Raw genomic sequence first — 17,951 nt, forward strand, 5'->3', positions numbered from 1 at the left:
CATCAAGAAAGTTATTATTTTTGAGGTATCTGCCCTTGAAGATCCGAACCCAAAGTTTGGAAGATTGGGTTAGTAATTTCCAACCCAATTTTGCCATGAAGGCCAAATTCCATATTTTAAGATTATGGATCCTAAGTCCACCAATTTTAAGAGGTTATAGACAGTGAACCACAAAGATCTAGGGATATAACGCCTTTGATCAACTTTATTCCATAAGAATCTTTTCATATTTTTCTCCAACTCGTCCAATAACCCATGAGGGAGAAAATTAGTTTGCATAGCATAAACATGACGCAAATTAGATCCTGCACCGAGGTGTAGGATGAGCATCCTACACCTTGCCCATGTGGCTGACTTTTGGCAATATTTTTGAAAGTGGGCCAGCTCTTCTCTCTCATCACGTGAAACAATTTTTTTAATGTACAAATGCATATGGTTTGGTGTACAATAATCTACGAGTGTACATTTAGGGATTTTCAGTGATCAAAGCAATGACCATCAATGTACATTGTGATTTTATTGAATTTCGGTATGAGATTGTAATTGTACATATTGAATTTCATTAGTGAACAAACATCAAACACACCAGTGTACAAAGAATGGAAATTACTCACTTGACATATTTCGGTATGGGACTGTAATTGTACATATTGAATTTCATTACTGAACAAACATCAACACACCCAGCGTACAAAGATTGCAAATTACTCACTTGACATCAGCTTTAGGAATTGGGTTACTTTCAGCTGGGGGCTGTCATTGTACATTTTGATTTTGTTAATGAACAACCACGAAACCAAGAATGTACAAGGAGGTTGAGTGTGGAAAAGAAAGAAGTGGTGAACAGTATATGGGGGGACATCAAATCAGTTATTAAATGGTGAACAGTAAATGTCAAATCAGTTACTTTTTGTATTTTTGATATGTACACTGGATGTAATGGGAATGTACATTAGCTGTCAAATCAATTACTTTTTTGCTATTGAATGGTGTGTTTCATTCTTATTGCCTTGCGTTTTGGAGCTGGTGTAGGATGCTCATCCTACACCTTGGTCCATAATCTACTAATTGTAAACATGATAGGTATTCGAAACAACTTTGATTAAAGTACATCTCCCATCCATATTCAAAAGTTTAGCCTGCCGTCCTTTAGTTTTGTCCTTATTATTAGTCTTATCAATCATCTCAAAATAGTCTTGCTTTCTCAACTTATTGGGACTAATATAATCTGGATACCGAGATATTTTCCAAAAGAGATGGAGATTTTAAGATTATTTGGGCCTACAATAGCACTACGAGAGTTATGATTCATCTTTGAAAGAAAGATAATGGTAGATTTGGACACATTAAGATACAATCTAACCAAAATCTTTAAGAACTTTGAGAATAGAATCAAGATTGTCATGGGAAGCCCTTCCAAATAAGAAAACATCATTCGCATAAAATAAATGGGACAAATGAATGTCTTCACAAATTTTTGAGGGTTTCCAAATCTTACTCCCATCTTGTTGCTCAATCATGAAATAGAGATGCTCCATACAAGGAATAAAAATGCAAGGAAATAGAGGATCTCCTCGTCTAATACCCCTAGATGGTAAGAAAGGAGGAGTGATAATTTCATCCTGCATAATGGAGATAAAAGGAGTGGAGATGATATACATAATGAGGTCAATTATCTGGGAAGGGAAATTGAAGCGAATTAGGGTGTCCTTGATGAAACCCCGTTCCAGGCTATCAAAAGCTTTTGACAAATTAATTTTGAGAGCCATAACATAAGCAGAGGCCTTTGCTTTTTTAAAAATATGTGCGACTTCTTTAATGACCAGAATATTCTTGTCAATGGCTCTATCCAGGATAAAGCTGGATTCACTAGTGGAAAAAATCTTATATGTCATCATGAAACAGTAAAGGAGAAAAAAGAGTATTAATCTTTAGATATGTTGAATGTATAAAATACATACTAGGGTGTTAATGAGAATAACTAGCAAAGCGTGGATTATGCACCAGGGTGCACCATGCTTATTGTGCACCCAAAAAGAACATCTATATATATATCTAAAGTAAAATCCTTGAGGCCACGTGTCGTTCTGTTAGCGATTTCAATCCCACGTGGCATGACGTGGCATGCTCCGTTGATCAGTATTCCTCGAAGCTCAATGAGAGTGTCCACGTGTCACACGAATCAAAGCATATATAATTGACGTCAATTAAGGATTTTAATTGATATGTGATCTACATAATTAAGGAAACGTTTATTCCCATAATTTTGTTTAAATTTGGCCGAAAAAATTGGAGATTCACTCCATAAGGAAATAAGCAATTACAATCTTCAATCATGTACAAGTTGATCACCTAAATCAAAATCATTCCTAATTTGAATGACGTAATTTTAGGGATTGATTCAATCAAGCTTTAATATGGAAATTCGTGATTTAATGATATTTTAAAAAAATTTAAAAAAAAAACGAGTAAAAAAACAACCTTTATTTTTCACTATAAATACCCTACTCATATTTGCATTGCACTACAACATCAAAATTCATAACCCTAAACACGTTTCCATACATCATTTGAGAAAAAAAAAATTATGTCAATCATCATTCACGGTTTGCAACAACATCCAATTTTTTGTAGAAGGTGAATTCGTCACAACATCAAATGGGAATATCAATTCGTTATTCATGGCTTGCATGAATGAAATAGTGTATCATATCTCACGTGGTTGCTTAACATTTTTGCATGGGATTGCATTATATTTTTTTGTAACAATGTTTAACATTATTTGTCATTTTATTTTTGTCGTGATTGTAACACAATTTGTCATTAGTTTCTTCTATATCATTATTTTTTTGTAACAATGTTTGGAGTTGAAGGGATGAACCAAAGAAAAATTTACTAAAAAAACGTTAGCACTCATCCTAATGACTTCCTAACCAAATTGAACATTTCCTTACTTTTGCATTACTAGCAATCAAATTCATAACACGCTTTTATACCATCTTCAATCATCAGGCAAATTCCAATATATCTCTCACTAATCTAATTCAAAGTCCAAATCATCTATAATCAATAGCACTTATCCAAATCATCCCACTAATCTAATTCAAAGTCCAAATCATCTAGAGTTTGATAATAGAATTTTCTAATCTTACTTTTCACTTATGGAAAAAAACAAAGTCGTTATATTAAACTAAATATAATGATACCTACAATCAATCAAGAATTTACAATATGGGTTTTTTACAGAGAGATAACCAGAAGTGGAACCAATTCTCAGAAGTAACCACTCACGGTAGTTCAAAACTGGAAGCACCTAATAGACCCACTTTCTGACGACACTAAACCTCTAGCTAGAAACACTTGAAAAGTTGATCAAAATGCATATTCTCAACTCCGAACCACTACTTTCATATACAGTTGATCTATAGTCCCAATATAGCAACCCCTGGGGCTGCGAGCACCTTCAACTTTTGGGGGTCTTCAATTTGCAGAAGCCTAGGTTGTGCTATTGGGAACGATGGTGGCAGAGGACTTTGAGTTAGCAAGATAGTATTGGACAGTGGTTGTCAGAGGGTTGTAGAAGCTTCAAAGAAAAGAGAACATGCTTGAAATACTTTTGTTTGATCTTAAAGAATACTTCTCATTTTGCTATGGTTTTCTGGGTCTTCTGTTGGAGGGATAGGATTGAGTTGATGAATGGCTCATTGTTGCCATGCAAGACAGATAGAAGAATTTCTGTAAATAATTTTTCGTTCGCTGTTACTTATTTGTTGTCTTTGGATTTGCAACCTGTCAACTAAAACTTGCCTTTTCAAATTTTTTATGAATAAAGATCTGTTCTCTTCGGCATAAAACAGATGAACTGAACTGATTGGAGTTGAACTGAACTGAACTGAAGAGAGCTGAACTGAAGAGAGCTGAACTGAACTGAACTGAATTGAATTGAATTGAATTGAATTGAATTGAATTAAATTTAATGTAATAAATATATAAATAATATTTAAACAATAATAATATGACTATTAAATAATAATTAATTATAATATAATAATAATGAATAATAATAATAATAATAATAGTATTTTGGATATTTTTAAATGATAGTTATAAATAAATAATATTAATAATCATAAATTAATAATACTAATAATTAATAATTATTATTATTTTATATTATTTGTATTAATATATTAATACTTGATGATGATTATATAATAACAATAATATCTAAGAAGTAAATTAATATTACTATTTTAATAATTAGATTTAATAATATAAAATATTTAGTAATTAAAAATAATGATTGGATTGGACCGCGAAAATTGCATCATAAACCGTTTTGACGCGATCTGATTGGTTTATGGGCTAAAAAACGTGGGTTATTTGCGCTTTGACCTAAACCATGTTCCTCCTAATAATAATACTAATAATAATATTTGATAGTAATGATATAAAAATAAATAATAATAATAATAATAATAATAATAAGAGTAATTAGTAAAATAAATTATACCGCCATAATAATAATATTTAACAAAATGGTTATAAAAGAACGGAGTTGAACTAAACTGAACTGAACTGAAGAGAGCTGAACTGAACTGAACCGAACCGAACTGAAGAGAGTTGAACTGAACTGAACTGAACTGAAATAAGCTGGGGAGAACAGGCCCTAAGTCATATCTTTGGTTAAAATATACATTTTAATAAGTTTTAAAAGGTAAATAATTATAATTGCACATTTTCGACCATTTACTATATGTAAGTAAATAGGGTATATTGTAGCCCATGAATCGTTTTTTGTTTTAAATAATATGAATAGGCAACTACATGTCCTTGATTTGCTCTAATATTAAGGAAATTGCACTAATTATGGATTGTATCTCAAAGCACACGCTTAACAATATACATGTATAAATAGAGTCAATTGAAGTCCAAGATTCATAGAACAAAATTTTCTCATTTGGCAATCAGGAAACTAAATGATTAGTGCACAAAAAAAAAAAGTTTGTGTTCTCTGGTGAGATAATGATGTTGATATTTAATTTTTTATTAATGCTTTTAGGTACAATATTTTACTCAAATGAAGATAAAAATGATACTACAAGTTTTGAAAAAGCATCAAATCAAGACTATTTAGTTGCAACCTATTTACTGGGCCTAATATCTCTATGCAGTGAAGATGTGAATTCTAAAAACTTGGTTTAAAAATGATACCACAAATACACTAATTAAGATGCTATTGGAAAGGAATGTAGAATGTCGGAAGAAAATTCGCTATAATTTTTCGACTATATGGATAGAAAATAAAATTACTATACAATCAGATTTATTTTTATGCGATAACAAGATAAAATGTGAGGCCAAAAGGAACCTTTGGGAAGGTTATTATGATTACTATATGAAGTTTTAGATAAACCTAGCATAGTATGTAAATGCTTGCAAATGTATCAAGAACTTATGTTCTTTTTATCATTTATGTCATAATTATAATTAGATGTTTATTTCGTAATAAATTTCATTAATATATTGTTTAAGTGTTGTCTCCGTATTGTCTCATCGATATATAGGCAATTGTTTTTTAAATGTAATTTTTTTTTTAATTTCGTACTACATCCATCAGATATATTTAGTTATCATGTAGACGACAACAATAATGTAATTTTCATTAAATTATATGAAGTAGTAAAAAAGGTTTACTTTTTGGAGAAAATAATTATTTGCTTGGTAAATGATATGTTACATTTATATATAGTTTTTAGATGCATTTTGATTGCATTTAGAACTCCTTTTAGAGCATTTAGGTGTATAATGGAATGAATTACGTAAGTTTGCTCTACTACTCCCGTTTCGCTGTGTTTTGATCATTTTCAGGTTACTTTGATGCAAATTGTATGATTACCTAAGATCAAGCCTATTAATCATTGAAGATGAAGATATCTTGCACAAGGATCACAATGCATCATTTCGGGACAATTTCGAGTTAGAATGAAGCAAAGAGTTGGTGAAGAAGTGTCAAAACTGACACCTGTTCACTATTTTGGCCATAAACTTTTGATATACAACTGATAATCAAGAAATTCCAGTTGGGTTGGAAACTAGACTTCAAGGGCTTCCAATGATAGGTCACACGCCCCAATCCGACATCTGGTTTGAGAGATACAGCCTTCACAAGTTGACGCAAATCATTATTCTCCGCCCGGTCGACCGGGCGGTTTTGCCGACCGCGAAACTATTTTTTCACCAAAATTCAAGAAATATTAGCCCGGTCAACCGGGCGACCAAATGGGAAAATTTGCTTACGCGCCCGACCGGGCGGGTTCGCCCGGTCGACCGGGCGGATTTGCTTTTTTGTCGTAAGTTGTGAATCACCGTCGCCCGACCGGGCGGATTTCGCCCGGGATCCGGGCGGTTTCTCGGGACGCGTTTTTTCGGGTTTTTTAGCCGATTTTGTAAGAAGTATAAATAGGTTTTTTATATTTTCGAGGAGGGCTATCTTATTTTCTACGTTTTTTAGGGCCAAACACTTAGTTTATTCTCTCTACTTTTGTTGAACTTTTACATTGGAAGATTATATAGATCGTCGATTTCCTTTTCCATCGTTCTTCAATTTTGGTATTCTTCTCTACTTAGTTTAATTTCATGAATTCTTTTACTTTGATTATGTTTATTGCTTTCAATATCATCATGAGTGAGTAGTCTATTTCTAGGGTTTAGAGAGGGAAGCCATGTTTATACCTTTTTTATTGTGGTTTGATGTTCTTCAATAATTGGATTGAATTAGAATAATTCCTATTGATTTGTATACTTGTTTAATTCATGTAATTGCGCAATATCATGAGTTATGTTTAGCTAATAAGAATTAGAATCGAAAGATCATATTCTAGAGGCTTGTTACAATAGGTAGATTTGATTATGTTGAGCGACCGTACTGGCTATGTTAATCTGAGTTGTTAATGCCTGACCAAGGATTAGCGAAATATTTCATTTATTCGAACCTCAATCCAAGTGTTGTTGAACTATATTATATTGATTAAATTGGTATAGGCATGGTGGACCGATCGATTGCCCTAGGCTTTTAATTATTTGATAAATCTCCATTTTTCTGCGTTCTAGTTTATTTTAGTTTAGTTATTAATTAATCAATCATTTACTCTCTGCAAATAGTTAGATAATTACACAAATCTGTAGAACTCCTCTCCCTGTGGATCGACCCGTATTTGCCAGTTTCTGCTAAACAGACACCGTGCACTTGCGGTATATTTTAAAACACATCAGTAAACAAAATATTTTTTGAACTCAAGCATTAAAATAGTTTAAAAAAAGAGTTGATTAGTAGGTGATTTTTGTATTTTTCAAAATAAGTAAATGTAAAAAAACATGTCAACTAAAACTTGCCTTTTCAAATTTATTTTGAATAAGTCATATCTTTGGTTAAAATATACATTTTAAGAAGTTTTAAAAAGTAAATAATTATAATTGCACATTTTTAAAATTTAGCATATATTAGGATCTATTTTATTTAGGAAAATGAACATTCACAAAATAAACTTATGAAAATGAATTTATTGTACAAAAAATCATGTAATATAGGTACGTTTAGTATATACTTCATAAAAAGCAACATATATATAATGTATTCTTGATGCCTAAATTTATTGTACTTATAAATAAGTTATTTACACAACTTATATGATTTGAAATTTTATAAAGCCAAATAGTCTAAACTAATTCTATATGAAGCCTCAATATATATCAAAATATATGTATAATAGAACGTCTTCCCAAAGAAATTGTCGTTGATATTATTTCACGTGTTGGAGCTTATTCTATCAACGATTTATTTAGGTGCAAACTAAGGTACGATACATGTTCAATAAATTATTCATATGTTTTCAAATTATTTATAAATAACGTCTATACACAATCATTCTTTTAATATAGTTGCAAGACACTCAATATTATTTGTGAGGATGACAAAGTTCTACAAAAATTATCAATAGAAAGCTTCTAAGCGTATCGTGGGATTACATTGATAGATGATTTTTTTATTTACACGATGTTTAGAGTGCAACAACCTTGAGGCTATTGTTCGAGTTAGAATGATAACTTTTTTACAATAATTTCTACATAATATTTATAAATTATCCTTGAAATACACATTATAAAACTATGATATTTGATGTTTTTGCATGTCTATTTTACATTGTTTTATTCATATATTTATATGTTTTTATAGGTATACTTTTTTTACTTATTTTAGATAACTTATTTTAAATTTCATATATTATATTTATAAATATAATAGATTATTGTGTTAACATTTCCTTTATCTACTCATAATTTTGAAAATCGTGATTTTTGGTTGAAATGGATGTTAATAATGACTATTGAAATTTATTAAATTTGTACGCAACCATTAAATAAAGTATGTATTTAATTTTATTTTTTTTGAATTATAATATCTCTATGTCTAAAACAAAATCCTTGAAGCCACATGGTATGAAGTTAGAGAATTTTCCAATGAAGCTAAAAAATTGAGTCATCAAACAAAATGGTAGATCTCTTGGTGAAGGAACACAAAAGTTATGATTTTAGTCAAAAAAACAAAAAAGATAAAGAAATTCAGTTGATAACATCATAACATTATGGTTCAGTTTAAGGTTATTCTTTAGATCTCAATGGGAAGAAAAATAGGTAACTATTTGATAACTTAAATAAAGTTTGTAATGATTAGGAGATTTCATTTATGCAATTATGATATATTAAAGAAGGAAGAAAGTTAGGAAACTCTTTATATCTCAATAAATATATGTTAAGATTATAACATAATTAAAATTAGTTTCATCATAAGTGGAGCTTAATCACCTATAACTAATGCATAACCAAGATCGAACTAGATCTATTCTATCACATAAAATTTTCAAATGTAAAAAAATGGGTTGGTTATTTTATTGAAACACTTATCGAATCGTATTAATCATACTATCATACTATAAGTTTAAATATTGACAAATCCAAACTTGGCGTGTTAAATTTCTTTAACACCTATATATTCAGATCATGATTTTTATAGTGGAACTAAATAAATGTCTATAATACTCCTTTGTTCTAGAGATAGGCGATAGGTGAATGTCAAGTATAAATTGAAGTCAATATTTTTGTTCAATTTGAAGTTAATTGTATGATTAGTGGGGTGGCTATGGGAATAAAATTAAATGGATGAGGATGGTTTATATTTAAGGTTGGTTTACATTGAGTAGGGCAAAACAATATGAAAAATATAAAATGCTAAATTCTGATTTTACTAAGTTGCATAATAGAGGTGTGGTTTAATTTAGTGTGCATTTAGGTCGAGTAGGACCACTTTCTATTAGTAAGTTATGATAATTATGGTAATCATAATTCTTTATGTTATTCGCTTATAATTTTTAAAGAAAAATCATAATTTTGTTTGAGTAAAATTGATGAATTTAAAATAACATGGATTATATAAATAATGACATCAACGTGATGTATTTATCTCATGCCGTTTGGTTTTTTTTTATTGCACGGGATATCTCATCACGTGCATTTTTATTAAACGTAAATTATGAATTATTTTATTTTCTACAAAAACAAATCATATTTTCTACCAATGGGTAGCGTCTTTCTTCTACTAAATTTGTTTAATTGTCGTACATGGATAATCGAACATTCATCTTCGAGGTCATAGACATGTTCAAGCTAAGGGGCACCAAATAAAAGGAGACTACACTACTAAAATGAGAATAAAAAAAGATGGAAAAACAACCAATCAGGCGATGGCAAGGACATGGGGTGGCTCAAGGAGCCAGCAACAAGAAAATAATCACGTTACTTTTTTAGCTGGGGAAAGGGAAATGATCCTGTATCAACTATATATAGTAGAAAATATATATTTGGTATTTCCTAGAGAATCATTTAAAGGGGGCCTGAGTATGTCAAGGAAAGAGGAGTATATATGGTATTTATACTCCGTATGACACTCATTCTGTCAAATGGAACAAAATTTCCCTTGGATTGTGTTTTGCAATGACTATACATAAAAGTCAAAGATATCCCTATCACATATGGGTTTGTATCTTCCAAGTTCGGTTTTCAGCCATAGCCAATTTATGTGGTCATTTCTAAAGTCACGGGTAGAAAGTGTATAATAATACTGATTTGTGAGAAAGAACATGATATGTCTAATATTACAGCTAATGACATATATAAATAAGTCTTCTACAACCTAAGAGTGTCATGTATTTGCAAAACAACTTCATAATTAACATAAAGGAGCATTTTTTGTTTTTCTGTGTAAAGTGCATCATTGATGCTTTGTTTTTGGTTAAATATGTATAGGATTATTCTGTATTTCAATACGTCGTTCAAAGTTTATTAATTTAATATGGTATAGAGGTTAAATTCATTTGAATTTCGAGTAGTACGTACATAAGCGTATATTAAATCGAGTAGACGTAGAGAATCTTTTATATGCTTTTACTGAAGTTGGTATATAAACACGCTTATTAAACAAAAAAGTTCCCGTGCATTTTTGCACGGGTCCAAAAAGTAGTACCATTTATATAAAAGAACACGAGTTTTTTTCGACAACTTTTCTACTTTAAAAAAGAACATAAAGCTTAAAATTAAAGAACATGTAAATCTGTATTTATAAAAGAACATAGGTTATAGTGAAAATAGCATATAGTAAATGAACATGTACGCTTAAGGTAAAAGAACATGTACCTTTTAAATTCAAATTTGAAAAAGGAATATTTAGTTGCAAAATTTAAGGAAACAAATAACAACAATTTTTTAAAATTATAGACTCTAAAAATGACAAAACGACGTAGTTTAGAAGAGGGTGCACCATGTTCTACGTGCACTTGGGTGCATGTACTTATTAGCGAAAAACTAGTGCATCATTTAGTAAAACAATATTGTTGGGGGGAGGGGATTTAAGACTTGTTGGGCCTCTGGGTGAGTGGTCTTGTACAAAAGCAGTTCAAAGGATATTCATCTTACCACGAATTTCCGAAAAGAAGCCAAAAAATATTTTTAGTAATTCAGATTGGGGTTTGGTGGGGTGTTGGGGTGGGTGTGTGTGTGTGTTTTGGGTTATTTGAGTTGTCTAAATAGCCAAATAGGCACTTATGTTTGGCCATGCCGAATATGACCAACGGACGTGATCATTCCATAAAAATCATCCCATAAAAATCATCGCTAATTTTGGAGCGATTGTGTAACATGTCACTCAATGACAAAAACTCCTCTACTACATTACCGTACTTTTCCTAGACAATTTTGTCCCAGTCATCATATACTCCACCACATCCTAATAAAAAAATTACTTTCTAAAAATGTCATAAGATAGAAACCAATAAAAAAAGAAGGCGCGGATAAATAATACTTGTATAAAAAGATGTTTAAAAATAGGTTCAGCAATTCACATGACACCTGAGAAGCAGTAACGGCTATATTTTGTTCCCTCCCCCACGCACGCGCATACACAGATCCAATCATCCATCCTTTTACAGTTTACCTTACCTCAACGGCTCATTTTGCTGCGCATCATAAGCTTAATAACTCCGCCCACAATACTAAATACTTGCCACTACCAAAAATAAGCATCAAACTTTAATTTTCTCCTAAAATGGAAACTCTTACTCCTACTCCTAGAGCAATTCAGCACGTTACTAAGGCTTCCTCCGACCAACTCCTCCGAAAATTTGCCGCAATCGACTCTGACTCCTCCGATAACGACGAGGCTTCTTCCTCGGCTCGTAAGTCGATTTCGACACGGTGCCGAAGTCAGAAGAAGAGAAAGGTGATGATGAAGAAGGAGATGAGCACATCAATTGAGAATAATAGTAGTAGTGCTAGTGCAAGTTTTAAGGTGGTTGAAAGGAAGTCACTCCTTCCTCAATATTATCAAAGGGGTAATAATAGTACTAGTAGACGTACTTCTTCTTCAGGTGCCTCTTTGCTTAAGAAAATTGGCATTTCTAAGTCTCATCCTAGTTATGCTAGAGTTGCTAGAGATTTTCGGACCAAGTCACTTCTTTCTGCTATTGAAAAGGTACTCATCTTTCTTTATTACTTAATTAATTAATTACTTCTTTTTATCTGTGTTTATGATGAGTAAAAGTAGTTTTTTTTTTCTTTTTCACTTGAAATTTTGACACTATTTATAATAATTAGAGATAATTTTTTAATTCTTTTCAATATACTAACAAAATTGTGGGGTCTTGTTTGTTTGGTATATTATTCATACATGTTCTGAAATAAAGTGCTCATTTATGTCTCAAATAGATTTCCTATTTTCTTATTTGGTATGATCCACCAATTGAAATATTATTTTACTTTCAATTTTTATAATATCACCCACTTCCCCGTATAGCCAACATTTTCTCTCCTTAACAATCAATTCATAAAAACTACACCAATTTTTATATTAAATTATGATTTAATACAATTAAGGTCATCCTACACATAATCTCTTCTTAATACTTGTATCCAAAAGAAATGTGCACTTTATAATCTATATAAGGAAAGATATTTAAATTTAGAATGTATTGAGATCGTGTACAATTGCGCACATAGAAATGAGAATGATAAAAAAATGTAAATTGAGTATTTCACTAGCCATAAACTATACTATTACATTTTTTTACTTTCTTTTACTTGCAACGTTTGGTTTTATCCAAGAACTAAGGGTGTGATTATCGAGAGTGATAAAATTAGAGGGAGTCTTTGTAGGAACTTAGATGCATAATGCGAAAAATCAAGTATCAAATACTTGTACATCTATCCCAAGATCATTGCATAAATTAGTATGAATCAAACATTAGTATAGAATTATACCTTTGATGCGTATGTCCCTCTTTTCACCAAACTTCTAGTGGAGATCACCTTAGAACGTCAAGTGTCGTTCCTCTAATGTTGGTCCACGAATAACACTTGGATCACCATGTATGCTAGTACGGAAGAGAGAAAAGCACTATCTTACTTTTGTGGTAAGGGCCGAAAATGAGTGTGAAAAGACTAAGGGAAAAATCAGATTTTTCACTCTAGAAGTTGTAAAAGTGTATGTCCACCTTTGTAACCCCATATCAATATATAAGGTGGTTACAAAAGAGGTGTTTCATGAGGCTTTATTTTGCCTCATAATGTCATACATTATGAGCCTAATAAACTCACGAGTTACAACTCTTCCCATCCATCATCAAACCGCGCAACCCATTTCACAAATGGATTTGGATAAATATCCAAGTGTCATTACTTGTGTGACCTCGACTCAATGATATTAGTAGTTGGCCCTAATCATATTAGTCCAACAAATCACAATTAGCTTCTAGCAAAACGTTGTGATCATCTAATATTATTGAATATATTATCTCCATAACTTATCCTAATATTATTTAGTTTATTACACTTGATCGAGAACAAAATCCTTCAGTCTTAACTAAAGACTTTGTTCTGAATTTAAGAGTCTTGTGTGATAATGTGCCTAAGACTTTACTTGAGTTTTGAGAAAAGTCTTGAAAATCAAGATTATGTTCAAAACTTTATGCTTTACATGAGTTATATTTACCACTCAACTATTTCTTGTCCAATTACAATACGACACATTACTAATAATGGTATCCAACTTTTTTTTCTTGCGTACGAGGAATAAACTAAAAAATTGGAGTAAATCTTATGTGAGTCTGAATAATAATAAGTTAGTGAAAATCAAGATTGGCATAGTATGTAACCTATAAGAGAGTATGAGGGATAAATATCCTTAAAAAGGGGAGATAAAAAGGAAATATTATATATTAGGGAGAGAAAGAGAGAATATATTACTAATATAAAAATAATAAAGTTGTGAATTATAAAAATTAGACACTTAAGAAATATTGCAAGGAAAAGAGCGGGGAAGTACATTGTTTCTTTGATCAATCGCTTATAACCTTGCTACAAAATATGATAATTATGGCTATGTTTAGTTCACCTGAAATTTTTTGATCTGAACTTATCTGATCTGATCTGATGAACTTATTTTTTCTGATTTGATCTGATCTGAACTTATTTTTTCTGATCTGATTTGATCTGATCTAATCTGATCTGATTTACAAGATCTTATCTTTTATAAAATATATTATTACTATTATCTTATTACTTTGTAATTCATTATTGACATTATAAGATCTTTATAGTATTACTATTATTATCATTTTATTTCTATTACGACTTTTACACAACTTTAATTAATAATAATAATAATAATAATCATTATTATAAGAACAATAATAATAATAATTATAATCGTAATAATAATTATTATTACTAAAAATAATTATATAACTCAAGTCATTAATTTATAAGAGAACTTATACAATGTTTCACACTTTCCCTTAAAAAAAATGTTTCACACTTGAGAAGTCGGCAGACTCAACTCTTTTTTTTCATATAAAATAAAATAAGATATACAAACAATTATGACTTGCGCATAAAAGAAATAAATAGCGTGCAACTTCAAATAGGTAGAGAGATTTGGAATTCGGTAGGAAGAGGTGTACCGAATCTAAATTTATAATTTGTATCTCACACTTAGCTTATTTTGAAATGTAATCCGAACTTAGTAGTTTCGTCGTCATGGATTTGAGCTATCATATTATATATATTTCTTATTTTTGCGTCAATCTTATGTTCTTAACACGTAGCTTTTAATTTTCTATTATTTAATAACAACAAAATAACTTAATATAATGGTAACAACAAGATTAATAATAATTACCAATATTAACAATTAATAAGTACAACAACAACAATAATAATCCTTTTGAACAAATAGACTAGTAAATAATAATACTCCCTTTGTATTTTTTTTATCTTTCTCACTTAGAATCTTGACACTATTCATAATTAGATATAATCTTTTAGATTTTTCTCAATATATATGAAAAAATAGTCATGTGGGGTCTTGTTTGATTCGTCTCAATGAGTATTTTTTTAATAATCAATTAGATCTGATCTGAACTGATCTGATCTGGTCTGATCTGATCTGGTCTGATCTGATCTGAACTTATTTTTTGTGATCTGATCTGATCTGATTTTTCATGTGGGGTCTTGTTTGATTCGTCTCAATGAGTATTTTATTAATATTCAATCTGATCTGGTCTGATCTGAACTGATCTGATCTGATCTGAACTTATTTTTTGTGATCTGATATGATCTGAACTTATTTTTTGTGATCTGATTAGATCTGAAATAAGCAAAAATAAGGTGAACTGAACATAGCGTATGTTGGATTCTTGGTCACCCTTTTTTCCCGTTAATTGATGCAATCTGATGAGGATAGGAGGCGGAGGATTTGGTCACTTTTACACTTTTCACACATATCAATGCAAAACTTTGAGGACATATATGTTTAATTTTGTATTTATAAAAATTATAAAAAGTACATATTAATAAAATACATATTATGATGAATCTAACAAAATCCCACATAACTATATTTTCATCTGCGTATAAATCACAAATGATGCTCAAAGTAAAATTTGTGAATAGTGTAAAATATCAAAGTGTAACAATTAAAATGAAAAGGAGAGAGTATGAATTTAAGATAAACTAATCAATATTGGGTCGTACTGATATGCTGATGCACGGAGTTGTAAAAGGAGTATGTGGAAGATGTACATGGGATATTGTGAAAAAATAATGGATTTTCTTTTTTTTTTGTCAGAAACTATTTTATATTTTTTTTTACACCCTTCATTTAAAAATATAGTTTTATTTCTATTTTAATTGTCCCAAAATATAGTTCTTGTTTCTATATATAGTTCCATTTTTTTTCCGTAATGTACCTAGAGAAATCGTGTCCACTGTCCCTATCATTTATTTATTTCTTAAAATTAGTTTTTTGCTTTGCTTATTCAACCCAAGTCTTACAATTAATGCTCCTTCACCAATATTTTCCATTTTCTCTCCTAAAATCACTTTTTCACATATAATCTTTATTTAAATAAACAAAAAAATATTTCTTATCCCTCTTAGGAGACGTTTGGTTCATATAGTAGTATGTGTTTGGAAGCAGGAATGAAATCAAGGTGGTATAGATTTGTAACTTGATACCTAATACCATGTGTTTGGGTTTTATTTGGGAATGAACTTTTTTCTTCTATTTAATACCTAGAGGTAATGGTATGAGCCAAACCGACCTCCCCCCTTGAGTTTCTAACCCCATACCTTATGGGTTTGAGGTATGGATTTTAAATCTATCAAATTATTAAACAAACACTGTATATGAATTTTGTTTATTCTAAACCCATACATCATACCAGAATCATATGAATCAAACGCTCCCTTAAATTTTACTTATCTTAATTTCGCTGAAAAAATAGAATCAAAAACTATATTTTGGGACGGGAGGAATAATATATATCGTTCTATCATACCTTATTGAAAAAAATTTGTCAGATACTACTTTCTAGAACCTTTTTTATATATTGTGAAATCATACCTTTTGTCGATATTAGATAGTTGACTAAATATTTCGCAGTTGTCACGTGACTTCTCATTTATTCTTTTTCACGTTTGCCAATACATAGGTTGTATCATTAATATATATAAAATATAAATATATAAAAGTTTAATTTTCGTAATGTACTCGATGAGACGAATCTAATAAGTAATAATACCCCATGTGAGTATGTCAAAACTTATTTGGGTTGCAACTATGACATGAAAATTTTAGACACAAATATGAATTTGTAAAACTTAACATTGATTTACTTGTACAATGCAGACATGGAGCAAAACCGTAAGAGGCGCATCCAAGATTTTTATGGAGAAGCATTATAATCGTCACAGAATTTTAATTGATGACATGGTTTGAGATGTATGTATGTATGGAGAAGGGGGAATAAAGAAATCATGATCCCTTTCCTTCTCCTTTGATTTTTGTAAAGAAGTACTAATTGCAATATGCATCTATTTTACGTCACTTATATGTGATCAGTTCATTATTTTCTTCTATATCTTAATGAGTATCACATTTTAAAAAAAAAAAAATTCTCACATCAAGTAGAGAAATATATCACTTATTTAAATATGGAAGAAGTATTTTGTTTTGTTTTCTTGCACTAGTATTTTCTTTTTAGGAAAAGAATTTAATGTGGAATTATGTGTTATCTCTATCACAACGATAACAAAGTGTTAAATCTTAATTAAGATAAATTTTGCATTCACGTAATAGAAATTTCAAAATTTTCTTGATGCTTAAGTTTAGGTAGATGATACATGTTAACCACCCCTGTCAGAGCTAACATATGGTTCACGCCAAGTTGAGTTCATGTTGATTTTACTGCTACGAGTCGAATCTACTTTAAACTAACCATTTTTTTCACGACCTTTGATTCTCACCCCATGTGTTTATAAAACAAACAGCCAACCAATTTATCAAGTACACACATATCTAAGGCTCTGCAAAAATCACGTTCGAACCTGAATATGAGGTGCGATCATCAGTTCGCGTAAAATTCCGATTCTAGTTTTTTTTTCTAATCCGGTTCTAGAAATTATTTGTAATATTTTTTTCAAACATTTTGATTTTTGACCTATCCTCTTCCCCATCCTTAAAATTCAAATGAAATGTTAATTCATTTCTTTAACTCCCTGCTTTGTCATCCTTCCTTTATGAGGTCTAATCAAATCCGAGAATATTAAAATCGAAACAAGTTTACATATGATTTTTTTCATGGCTACATTTTTGTTTTCACAAACATATTCAAACAGGTTCGGACCCAGACCAATCCTGGTTATTCTGGTCCATATCCAAACTGAACCTGATTTTTATGGCGCGGTTTATGGTCTCGGAAATTTCAAAATTCTGGTCCACGGGTTGAGATCAATTAGACCAATGCACAACCCTACATAAGTATCTATGAATTTTATTGATCAAC

At 30.5% G+C, this 17,951-nt stretch overlaps 1 protein-coding gene across 1 annotated transcript; it reads left to right on the forward strand.

The window, feature by feature from the left end:
• Positions 1–11,482: 11,482 nt before the first annotated feature.
• LOC104889195 (uncharacterized) lies at positions 11,483–16,993 on the forward strand. Its single transcript, XM_010674352.4, has 2 exons — positions 11,483–12,082; positions 16,796–16,993. The coding sequence occupies exons 1-2, from the start codon at positions 11,657–11,659 to the stop codon at positions 16,883–16,885; spliced, it is 516 nt and encodes a 171-aa protein (XP_010672654.2). The 5' UTR covers positions 11,483–11,656; the 3' UTR covers positions 16,886–16,993.
• Positions 16,994–17,951: the final 958 nt, after the last annotated feature.

The sequence above is a fragment of the Beta vulgaris genome, chromosome 3 (assembly GCF_026745355.1).
Source record: "Beta vulgaris subsp. vulgaris cultivar EL10 chromosome 3, EL10.2, whole genome shotgun sequence".
Classification (NCBI taxonomy): Eukaryota; Viridiplantae; Streptophyta; class Magnoliopsida; order Caryophyllales; family Amaranthaceae; genus Beta; species Beta vulgaris.